This window comes from Motacilla alba, chromosome 1A, assembly GCF_015832195.1.
Source record: "Motacilla alba alba isolate MOTALB_02 chromosome 1A, Motacilla_alba_V1.0_pri, whole genome shotgun sequence".
Classification (NCBI taxonomy): domain Eukaryota; kingdom Metazoa; phylum Chordata; class Aves; order Passeriformes; family Motacillidae; genus Motacilla; species Motacilla alba.
In genome coordinates, this window is record NC_052031.1 from 17,013,620 (window position 1) to 17,025,771 (window position 12,152).

At 37.4% G+C, this 12,152-nt stretch overlaps 1 protein-coding gene across 9 annotated transcripts in view; it reads left to right on the forward strand.

Annotated features, from left to right (window-relative positions):
* The window catches only part of TAFA5 (TAFA chemokine like family member 5), a 470,404-nt gene that overhangs the window by 394,871 nt on the left and 63,381 nt on the right, over positions 1-12,152 (forward strand). For 3 of the 9 annotated variants that reach the window (XR_005258978.1, XR_005258981.1, XM_038154227.1), the window contains one exon: positions 3,781-5,108. The exons of 4 other annotated variants lie outside the window; for them this stretch is intronic. Coding sequence is in view for 1 of the 5 variants with exons in the window: in XM_038154227.1 (XP_038010155.1) it covers positions 3,781-3,789 (9 nt within the window). In the remaining 4 variants the exon portion in view is untranslated. Of the gene's footprint in view, positions 1-1,402; positions 1,501-2,354; positions 2,448-3,780; positions 5,109-12,152 lie in introns of those variants that run through there. 2 more of the 9 variants (XR_005258979.1, XR_005258980.1) reach the window with 2 other exon arrangements.

Here is a 12,152-nt window from a genome sequence, read left to right on the forward strand (position 1 = left end):
GTTAGCAGAACTGCCACCTTGGGCTTCCATGGAGTAGATTATAGACCTTTCAGTCTGACTTTGGTGCCAGGGAAGGTCTTGGAGCAGATAATTTTGAGTGTCATCCTGAGGCACATGCACAGGGGATCAGGCCCAGCCAGCATGGGTTTATGAAAGGCATTGACCTGCTGGACCAACCTCATCTAATGCCAAGGCTGCCTTCTCAGTGAATGAGGGAAAGGCTGCAGATGTTTTCTACCTGAACTTTTGTAAAGCCTTTGACACTGTTTTCCACAGCATTCTCCTGGCAAAATTGGCTCCTTTGATAGGTGCACCCTTCACTGGAGAAAAAAAAAAAAATACTGGGTGGCTGAGCCTAGAGAGTTGTGGTGAATAGAACTGAATCTGGCTAGCAGTCCATCGCTAGTGGTGTTCCCCAGGGCTCAGTACTGGGGCCAGTTCTGCTTAATATCTTAATCAATGATCTGGACAAGGGCACTGAGTGCACCCTCAGTCAGTTCACAAATGACACCAAGTTGGATGGAAGTGTTTATCTACTGGAGGGTAGAAGGACTCTGCAGAGGGCTCTGGACAGGCTGGATTGGTGGGTTGAGGATAAGTATAGGAGGTTCTAGAGGGTGAGTCCTGCACTTGGGTCACAACAACCCCATGCAGTGCTACAGGGCTGGGGAAGAGTGGATGTAAAACGACCCAGCAGAAAAGGACCTGAGAATGATGATCAACAGTAGCTGAAGATGAGCCAGCTATGCCCAGGCAGCCAGAAAAGCCAATGGAATCTTTGGTTGTATCCACCATGGTATGGTCAGCAGGACTGGGTAGCGATTTTACCCCTGTACTTGGCACTGGTGAGGCCACATCTCAATTCCTGTGTTCAGTTTTGGGCCTGTCACTTACAAAACAGACATTGAAGTGCTGGATCATGTCCAAAGAAGGGCAACAAAGCTGGGAAAAGGTCTGGAGCCGAAGATTTTTGAGGAGTGGCTGAAGGAGCTGAGGTTGTTTAGCCTGGAGAAAAGGAGGACCAGAGATACCTCATCACTCTGAAAGGTTATAGCCAGAAGGGGGTCATTCTGTTTTCCCAAGTAACAAGTGACAGAATGAATGATATCACCCTCAAGTTGCACTGGTGAGGTTTATATTAGATGTTAGTCAAAATTTCTTCACTAAAAAGGTTGTCAAGCTTTGGAAAAGGCTACACAGGAAAGTGATCGAATCACCATCCCTGGAAGTATTTAAAATATTTGTGGTGGTCCTTATAGACATGGTTAAGAGGTGGACTTGGCAGTGCTGGGGTCAACTTGATGGTCTTAAAAGTATTTTTCAACCTAACTGATTCTATGATTCTATTATATGGATTGAACTATTACTATAAATAGTAAACTAGTCCTTTTTATTTTTTTAGGAGTCCCTCTTTTCTCTTATTTGATCTGTCTGTTTTTCTGGGGAGTGATTAATTTACCAGTAATGAGGAACGAAAGGGAAAAAACAGGAGGTGGGAGGGTAGGTGTGCATTCTCTTCCTCTTCTCTGGACTCATCATGCTCTCTCCTATCTTCTCACTCCTTTTTATCTGTTATTCTTATTACCTATCTTACTTCTTTTTCATGCCTTCATTAATAAGTGATGTTTATAATTCCCTGGCTAACATATGCTTTTTCTCCCCTTTCATTTCATTTTCTCCTGTCATTGTCCAAAGTTGTAAATTCACTTCCTGTTCTCTAATCTATTCCTCTTCCTGTCATCACTTTATTTCAAGCCTGCTCTATGCCCTTCCTCAGAATTTTTAAAGTTCATAATTTTCTCCCCTCTTCTCGTCTTCTTTTAAAGTGTTAATACCATATTCATGCAGCAGGGGTGTTCACGGTGGAGACAGGGGTAGCAAGGAAGGAAAGAAGGAGGCTTTTATCCCCATAAAATGGCAAAGCAGAAGGTTATCTCTGAATGTATGTTGTTGTACCTGAACGCTCTTCTTCCTGGGACCAATATGGTAGAGAAGCACACTATGAAATCACTGAACATACAGTCATCGGCAGTTTACGCTGTTGATTTTAGCTGTGGGCCATAAAGGAAAGATGGAGCTATGTCAGGCTAATTCTTAACACATACTAGTTCACTTTCAGACCTAATAAACCATAAATTGTTTGCTTTGTGTCTTGCAACCTAAAAAGTATTGCTACCTTAAAAGTTGTGTTCTTTTCTAACGGGAAGAAAAATAGGGGGCATAGCAAGAAGGTCGAGAAAGAGTTTAAAGAGGAAAGAGGGCAATTAATAGAAACAAAACAGTATTTCTCTTGCTGAAAGTATATTTAAGAAGGGAAATATATCACAATAATCAACCAGGTTTTTTGCCTTCAGCCTGTCTGAGGCCATGTGGTTTGGAGATCTGATCACTAGTCCGAAAAGGAAAGGCTGTTTGCAAGATTTCCGGGGTGTTTTTTCCTGGAAAAGGTGAGAGGACAAAAGCAGAAATCTATGACATACACTTTATGCTTTGTAAGGAAAGTATTCATCTGTCTATCTGCCTCTCTTTCTCTCTCTTTCTTTCTTTCTACATGCATATATATAGAGATCCATATGTTTCAAGCTGTCACTAAATTGATTTGGAGGCAGATTTTTCTTTCATGTACTGCTCTGAAGATTAGGTTAAAAATGCAATATTCAATATATGGCTTAAACCAATTGAATTGGATTTTCTTATTTGTTTTGATCTTTTACATTTACTGTTCAGTATTTTATGGAGTTTTGCATGGTATTTCCATCAGTAATAACATTTCTGACTACGTGGAGAGAGAACAATGCCAAAGCGGAGGATAGTTTTTGAAAATGCAAACAGCATTTTGTAACAATCATGCTTGCTTAATACACCCCACAACATTTTGGTGTATACAGAATCTGTGGAATTTTTAAACCATTTCTAAACTCATATTTTGGGTGAGCATGAGTAGCTAGCTCTTTGTTGTATAAATAAGTCATTATTTTCTCATTTGTGTTTGTGCTGTCTTCCAGTACTCTTGTTTTCTTTAATAGTGTGAACTTTGGTTCTACTTCTCTTTAGAAATGCTGCTTCCATTCAGTTTCTTTTTCTTACTGCAAATGGGCAGTAATTTGCCAATTTTTTATTATATTCTGTGTTTTTTGTGGGTTTTTTGTTTCGTTTTGGTTTTTTGTTTTTTTTTTTTTGGTGCGTAGCTAAAACAATTTTCTGATTAAATTGACTATTATTAGCCATTATTTACATTAATTTGCGCTTGTAATAGCATCGCTAGAGGGCAGTATTGATTAAATCAGGCACTCTCTCGTGCTCTTTGGAAACCTAACTGCAAAAAAGCCTCCAGTACAAACATCTTTGCGTTTTTAAGATATGGTCATGGCTTTCAAGTCCATTTTTCATTACATCCTGAACATAAAAAGTAAAAGTAATCTTAATCACCATGTATATTTGGCATTTTTATTTGTAACTTTAATGTGTGCAAAGGAACATTCTGTGATTTTTATGAGAAGGAATGTGCATGAAACTTAGTAGAAATTAGATGGCATTAAAGTTATGTTAAGCTATAATTTATTAGAAATAATTACTAAAGCATAGCATTTTTATAATAAAATATATGCTTTTTCAAATGTTTTTTTTCTCAGGGAAAATGCTGTGCAAAATAAATAACTTCTAATTCATTAACTGTCTCCTTGAAAAACCTCAGTACAGTGTATTTTATGATAATGGACAGCAAAGACTAGCAGAATTGTAAATTAAAACACTGACTCATTTGTTCTTATTGATTTACAGGTCTCCTGACAAATGCAGCAACACAGAATCCTCGTAGGAGTGGTTTAGGCTCTCTGTGAGCTACTTAACTTAGTCAAGTTTCACTGCTGTTGATCATCATCTGTTATATGTCATCAACTCAACTGTCTGTTTCTCTGTATCTCAGCATAATTCCTCTGCATTATGAGCTAAAGTTTGTTCTACCATTCTAAGGATCACTGGACTAAGGAATATAGAAAAAGAGATATGCTTGGGCATTAGCAATACAAAAAAGTTCATGGTTAACGTTTCATCTGCGTTATACACCACTGCAGGACTTGCTGTTACCTACATGTTTCAACCCGAAGAGTCTGCTACAATGAAGAGTATCATCCCAATCAGCCTTAGAGAAGACTGTTTTGCCTATGGGAGGACACTGAGGTGCAAAAGAGAAACTCTTCTTGTGCCCTAAACTGTCTGAATTGCTTTTATTTTCTTATACTTTCAGTATTTACAATAGACCAAAGAGCAAAATCTATTTTAAAGTGGACACAATCTAACTCTTAAGAGAGTTATGTCAATTAAATTGAAGGTCTCCACAAAGACATGATTCCAGCTTTCACAAAGCTGAAACGCTGTCCAGCAGAAGTCTTTATGGAAAGCTGAAGTAAAAACTAACTCAGAGACCTGCTCTTGAAATGCCATGTTCAAGAGAACATAATGGAGCACTGAGAGAAAATGACCTATGTTTGAAAAACTTGGACAAAAAGAACACAAACTGTCTACACAGCACCTTTATTCCTCTGTACTTAGATTGACTTTCTCGTACTAAAATCATTTTCCGTTTTAACCAGTTAAACATGCCTCTTCTACAGTTCCATTTTTGATAGTTAAAGTTGGATAATACAGTATTTGCAAAGAGCATGTTTGGTCATCTGTGGCCTATGTCTCATCTGATACACCATTTAGCACCAGAAAGCAAATTAAAGAGAAAACAAAAGTAACACTTGTTTGAAAGAGATCATTAAATGTATTTTGAAAAGCCTAAAGTTATATATTTAACAGTTTTTATATGTTGTATATTTGTAGAAAATCCTATTTAACAATTAACGTGATAACTCTGACAGTCATGAAAAGTGGTTCAGAGTTAAGTTGTGTTTTATTACTTCAGTTGTCTCTGAAGTGACTGGTGTCGTTTGCTTTCTTCCATTGGGACATTCTGGATGTAAAGCATGACCAGAGAGGACTGTGTAGAAAAAGCAAAGAATAATGTTGTTTATATTACATAAATGCATTCAACCATTGCACTGTTGGAAGGCATTTTTTATTTTTATTTTTATTTTTTTTGTCTTTATGTACTGATAAAAATAGAGTGTAAAATATTTTACTCATTGCTCTTCATAGAAAGGTTTTCCTTCCTTCCTTCCTTCCTTCCTTCCTTCCTTCCTTCCTTCCTTCCTTCCTTCCTTCCTTCCTTCCTTCCGCCACTTCCTTCCTTCCTTCCGCCACTTCCGCCACTTCCGCCACTTCCGCCACTTCCGCCACTTCCTTCCGCCACTTCCTTCCGCCACTTCCTTCCTTCCGCCACTTCCTTCCTTCCTTCCGCCACTTCCTTCCTTCCGCCACTTCCTTCCTTCCTTCCGCCACTTCCTTCCTTCCTTCCTTCCTTCCTTCCTTCCTTCCTTCCTTCCTTCCTTCCTTCCTTCCTTCCTTCCTTCCTTCCTTCCTTCCTTCCTTCCTTCCTTCCTTCCTTCCTTCCTTCCTTCCTTCCTTCCGCCACTTCCTTCCTTCCTTCCGCCACTTCCTTCCGCCACTTCCTTCCGCCACTTCCTTCCGCCACTTCCTTCCTTCCGCCACTTCCTTCCGCCACTTCCTTCCGCCACTTCCTTCCGCCACTTCCTTCCGCCACTTCCTTCCTTCCTTCCGCCACTTCCTTCCGCCACTTCCTTCCTTCCTTCCGCCACTTCCTTCCTTCCACCACTTCCTTCCTTCCTTCCGCCACTTCCTTCCTTCCGCCACTTCCTCCCTCCCTCCTTCCCTCCCTCCCTTCTTTCTCTTCCCTACTTTTCTGTAAGGATCAATTTGAAGCCTGTTCTTTGATCCCATTTTCAGTGTTTTACCTCATTGTTAGAAACCCACTTTTTCAGCATTATTGGTTAGTGAAAATTTAGCAAAGACAGCGTAGACAAGGGAGAAATTATGATAAAACAGAAACAAAACCTTGTTCCTTTTACTGTACCTTTTGGCATATAAGTTTAGTACATACTGGTATGATACAATCAACAAGGGAGCTTAATTTCTTCCTGGCAAATGTATTACGGTTTCAAGTATACTACCTAATACTCCAATTAACTTTTAGTGTTATGCTAGTTCTATTCTACTAAAGAAAAAGATATAGAGATTATTCAAGTGACCATAGATGAAAGATACAAAAATAAAAAGTTGATTTAAGAATTTTTTAAAGCCTACTCAAACACTGAGGCTTATATATTGAAGAGGTTGCAGGAAAATATGAACTATGGATCATTTTGTCTTCAAGCAAAATAAATATATACAAAATTCTTATTTAATCATAGGATTTTGACCAGTATCAAAGTAGCAATTAAAGCCCAGCCACTTGTAAAGTGTTATGGACTGACTGCACTATAAATGACCAATGTCAGGTTTAAAATGTCATGCAATAAATGATGGTAAATAGATTTACTGTACATGTAGACCTCAAGAGCCAGATCCCTCACTCTACCAACTCTCTGTTTTGATTTATTTTAAAGGGAGCTTCGTAGCCTTATTTAGTAAACACAGAAAAAAATGAAAGATGTTGCATCATTTTTGTTGCTTTACAGTATTCAGTTTTGTGTTGGTTCAGCTAAATTATGAAAAATAAAGAAAATCCTTTTATAAGCGAGACTTGTTCCCTGAGCATGACGTCACCAAAGGAATTTCACCAGATGATAAGAAAGGTGGGAACACAGAGAGGAATTGGAAATTGAGGACATGAACTGTATTTTGAAATTTCACCCTTCCATTTTCATGTCTTGAGTACCTTCATTTTGGTGTGTTCAGTTACAGATCATATGATGGTCATTTATTTTCAGGAAAATGGATCCTCTAAGAACAAGAGGATCTAAGAATGGACATCTGAAATATTTGCATCTAAAATCATACAGTCCAATCAGTTCTGAATATGCAACCTTATGTCTTTTTTTTTCTGATTACGTTAAATACTCAAAAAAGGGTAGATGTACATGGTTATAAGGTCTACTCTGGATAAGAACTATCAAAGAAAAAAGATTCTGATTACTCTTCAGAGGTGCATTCTAGTTTCTGAGTCTCTTGTGTACAACAGACACTTCAAGGCACTTAAAATGTGTTTTTTGCGCTTTTCCGTCCTCCCCCAGAATGTATAGTTTTAAACAAACAAAATATACTGGCTGCCTTTGTCACTGTGAATTACTACTCTAAGAGCAGTGGTGAAATGTTTCTCTCTCAGGAACAATTTGTTTTCAGAATATTGTGAACTTTAATTTTACAAAACTAAGTTACATAAAAAAAAATTGTTTGTTTCTGAAAGTATTTTATGTGCCTCTTCCAAAGCAGAATTTGAAACACAGAGGGTAATGTCTTATTTGAATGCTATTAAATATCCGTCATTTCTCAGCTTGCACACAAGTAACTTTTTCAAAACATGCTTGAAAATGAACAGAATAATACATAAAACCACATAATAGATAAACAACCTCCAGAAATGCAGTAAACCTTCAAAAATCTTTTGAAAAAAAGCTTCTATGTAGCTCTCTGTTAGCCTGGGCAAGGACACATTTAAGTACTGCTTTTAATATCTGGGATATCAAATGGAGCAAACATTAGCACACGATAGCAATCAATGTGACACATCATTCACCAATTTCATAATTATGCTTTTAGCCTTTTTTTTTTTTTTTTTGTCAATTCATTTTTTCTTAGAAGCAGCTCAGGCTTTATGTGGTATTCTCAATCATTCACTTGTTTACTGAAATTGTACCCATGTGCTGTTGCATAAATCTTTAACCCAGGCAGTTACTATCTCATATAGCCTACTCATCACAATCCTGATTACTAATTAGAGTTTCGAGAAGAAAATAAAGAATTCAACACTGTGTCTGAAAAGCCTCCATAGCAGTGAGGAACAGCTGAACTAGAAGGTGGTAAATGACTGGATGACAGAAAAATCATAGCACTGAATGCCTGGGGAACTGAACTAGTGGAGAGAAAAAATGAACAAGCCAGCAGTGGATGTAGCACAAGAAGCCCAAAAAAACCCCAAAAAGCAAAAACCCACAACAAACAACCAACAAACAAACAAACAAAGCAACCAACCGAAACCAACAACAAAAACAAACAAAAAAAACAACACAAAAAAAACCCCAAAATTGAAATAATTCTTATACATAATCAGGGGAGAAAACCACACACAGAACCAGCTCTTTCATCACATAAACCTAAATATATGCAGTATCTTTTCCAATTAAAAAATACACAAGAAGGCATTTTCTTTTAAAAATCTTTGTACACATCAGTATACAAAGAATCACATATACATGAGTAACAGACAAAGACAGGAATGGCTTGACTATTTTTTTCTGACATCACAGAATTGATCCTACATTGAAGTAATGAATCTCTCACACTGGGTGTAAACAAATAAATATGGACAGAAATCACAATATTCTACTTCTGCTTTCAGATGGGTTCTTGAGTAGAGCAAGGAGGTCAATAAAGAAACTGAAAAAAAAATAAGCAAGACCAGAGAAAAATAAAATCTTTCATTTCAGAGTATGTAGTGTTTAATAAGTGCTTTTTAGTATTCAATACATGGTAGGGGAGTCAAAAGGAGTATTATTTGAAACAGGGAAATAAGAAAGGAAACATTATTTTAACTGCAGAGATGAGAATTTTACTGATAATGTGGTTGTCTTCTTTTGAGATATAAATCCCATTAAACTTAGAGACCCACGGGTAATATATAAAAGGTAATTCTGTCACTGATTAAAAATAAGCTAAAAACTGGGAACTAAACTAAAAAGTGGAAATGACAATAAGCCAGAATAGATAGTGACTAATAATGAGCCATTCTGTAGGAGGATTGACACAAGTTCCTGTACTGCTTCTGACTATGAATGAAATATGAATACTGAGATTGCACAGTTTGTTAGTATCAGTAAATTACACAGATTAGTGAAGATATGGGAGGTATATGAAGACATGCAGAGACAAAATGGATCACCAAATATTAGCAGAAAATGGAAAACTGAAAATCAGGAGTGTCAATCTATCATTTCTTACACCATCAAAGTAATTGTAGCTTCAACTATGTCAAATTTTTGGAAATATGTGAAAAAGGACTTCTCTTGAAATAGATACTAATGTTGGTTTCAAGCTACTCAGTGCCTAGGTCAAGTCACTGGTTTCACATGGAAATCCTATGTTAGTTATGTCTTGTCAGAGCTCCAGCAAGCCATTGGAGGACCCTTACAATTTGTATCTGTAATCACAAAGCACAATCATGGCACGGATGGCCTCCACATCTGGCTTGGATAGACCATGCCCACAATTTTCTATGTTTGGTGTTGCCAATATCAGCCTTGTGAAAGTGACACTAAAACACTATATTTTGCTGCAGTGATGCAAATAGACCTGTGCAAATAAACTAAGTTGATTAACATATACTCAAAACCCAATTTTTCTAAAAGTATTATTAAATAGCATGCAAAGAACAGATTCAGTAAAAAACACACATAAGACTGTTAATGTAAAAAAGAAAACAAACAAACAAACAAACCCCACACCAAAATCTGGAATGAAAAAGCAACATTTCTGCAAAGATCTTTGTTTAGGAGTAAAAACTCCAAAGGTATTTATGTTAGTATAGATTCTGACACAACAGAAGGAACATTGTTAGCATGTACAGAGAGCAGTTTACATTATCTAAGGAGCATGAGCACTACCTCAAAACCACTGTATAAAGCATTCTGAGCTGTGTCTGTCTTCCTTCACTGCACTGGAAGAAGCTGATGTATACATTTCTATGTTCCTAAGAAGAGAGACAGGTGGTTTAGCATGGGCTCTCACACAGGCATAACAATACATGTCACCCACCTCAGGCAGAGGCTATAATGACAGGAAAGGTTGACTTCAGCTGTCAACCAGAATTTCTTACTGAATTGTGAAGGTGCTAACAAAAAGTGGGTAGTAGAAGCCTTATGTGCCTGTTAATGTGTCTGTACATTAATAGCCTGGCTGTTAATGTACAAACACACGGCACAAAACAGCTCACAGACCCCCAGTGGCAGTAAAGAGGTCCTTCCCAGCAAAAAAAGTAAAGCAAGTGCAAGTGCAAGGGTCATATATTTCTTCCTGTATATGCAGACAATCTCCACCTGGATAGATGAAAATTAATGTGGTTCCTCTGTCTACAGTCTTCATCCACTTTACAAAGATGTATTTAAGCAGACTCCAAAGCAGAAATTCAACATGGATGACAACTTTAAAACATATAAGCCCAAATGGCATGCTATTAGCAACCAAAAAAGTATATTGGTGTTTGAAGGTAATTATATTTAATTTGACATATAATTTCTGCCTCAATGAAGCCATGAAGCACTAGGTTTTCTCCACAGACAGATTTGCTTCTTCTCAAAATATTGAAGAGTGCAACATGAGAGTGATAATGTAACTTTCAGCTCATGCAAGAAAAATCAAAGCTCTGGAGGTGAGCCATGGAGGGGCAAAAATTCTAGCCAAATAACAATGACCTCATTGTGCACAGGAAACTAACACTCCTGAAAATGACACAGACAGTTCTTGAGAAGAGCAAATGGCCACACTTTGTTTTTGAGATGAAGGCTTTTCTGGGAACCTACATGTGTTTCTGTAGAGTTTCTTCCAAACCAGGAACACATGAAAACTGTCCAAACCCAAAGATAAATACAGTAAGTTAGCGGGAACAGTTATTGTGAAATCTTTGCATTTAAGTGTACACATCAGGTTAGTGTTTCCTGTACTTTATTATTTGTTCTTCACGGATTAACAAAATATAATTGGAAGAAATCTTTGTCACTGACTCCACAGCAAGGCCATTTTGTATTACTTAGATGGTGACTGTAGTTTCCTTAGTCAGCTTGACAAACTCAGCAAGCTTCCTCTCCTCTCATTTTTCTCCCATTGGTTGCACCCTGTAGTGCTGTGTAGACATACCACTGCAATGGTTACCAGCAGTCCTAAAGGAATTATTTTAAGGCTGGTCATCCTGATGTGCCTACTGGTGTGGGTTTGGCAGTGTGTGATGCAGTACCAACTAAAATCCCAGCTTTTAGATGCCGCTAGCTAAGCACTTGGATGCCAGGTGGCAGCTGGCCCTCAGGTTTGTTACTCTTGAGGGGATTTTGTATAGGCTGCATAATATGAAATCACGGCAATTTGAATAGCTTTCTGAGATGATCAGGAATGAAAGATTTCTTCAGTATCTCTCTCCAGTTAAAAAAGAAAATTTTTGCTTTTTCAAAAGTCTTTTATCATTCTTTTAGTGTCTTGTGAAAAAAAAGTAGTAGAAGTACAAAGTCTAGACAGTAAAGCTTGTTAACTTTCTACTTGTAAAGATGTCTTGGTCTAGAAACAAGGCAATCGGCATGTAAAACAACTATTTACATCCAATAGTACTTTTCTGTGCTGCAAAACCAGTTCCTCCTGAAGAAAAAACTTGAACCAGAAGTAAAAATATTGCTATTAATTCCACTTTTTAGGATAATGCCTTAGCTTACATTCATAATTGAGGAGTTTCCCAAGTTTAAACATTTAGTTACTCAGTGAAATAATTCAGAGGTCTGTGTCTAATGATGCCAGCTCATGACAGCTGTCATAATGATAGCTAAACTTGTCTGTTATTTTTTTAAACAAACATAAAAGCTATAAAGTGGCTTCATCAGATAATCAATGCTCAAAAGAAATATTGTCATATACAAGGAGGAATATCTTGTTGAGCCTTCTAATGTTATTAATGAGAGAGATATGTGTTTGAAGACAGTCCTGCTTTTACTGTACCTTGAAAAACATCTGTACAACAAGGCACACCTCTTATAGGGGGTATGAGGAATTCATTTCTTAGGGGTATTCATTTCTTAGACAGTGAGTTGGCTGCAGAGAATATTGTTGCACAGTGATCTATTGCTCAGCTGTAGCAAGGCTCCAAGGCAATACTCTATTGCTATTTTCATTTTACTGAAAGGTTTCCCCTACTAGAACACATTGACCAATATTTCAGTCCTACCATGAGCTAAACCACCATTAATGCTGTACTGAAGTAATTAATTCAAAATGTAAAAAAATAAAATAAACATACATTTATTTATTAAGAAGTCCAGCAGAGAACTCTTACAGTG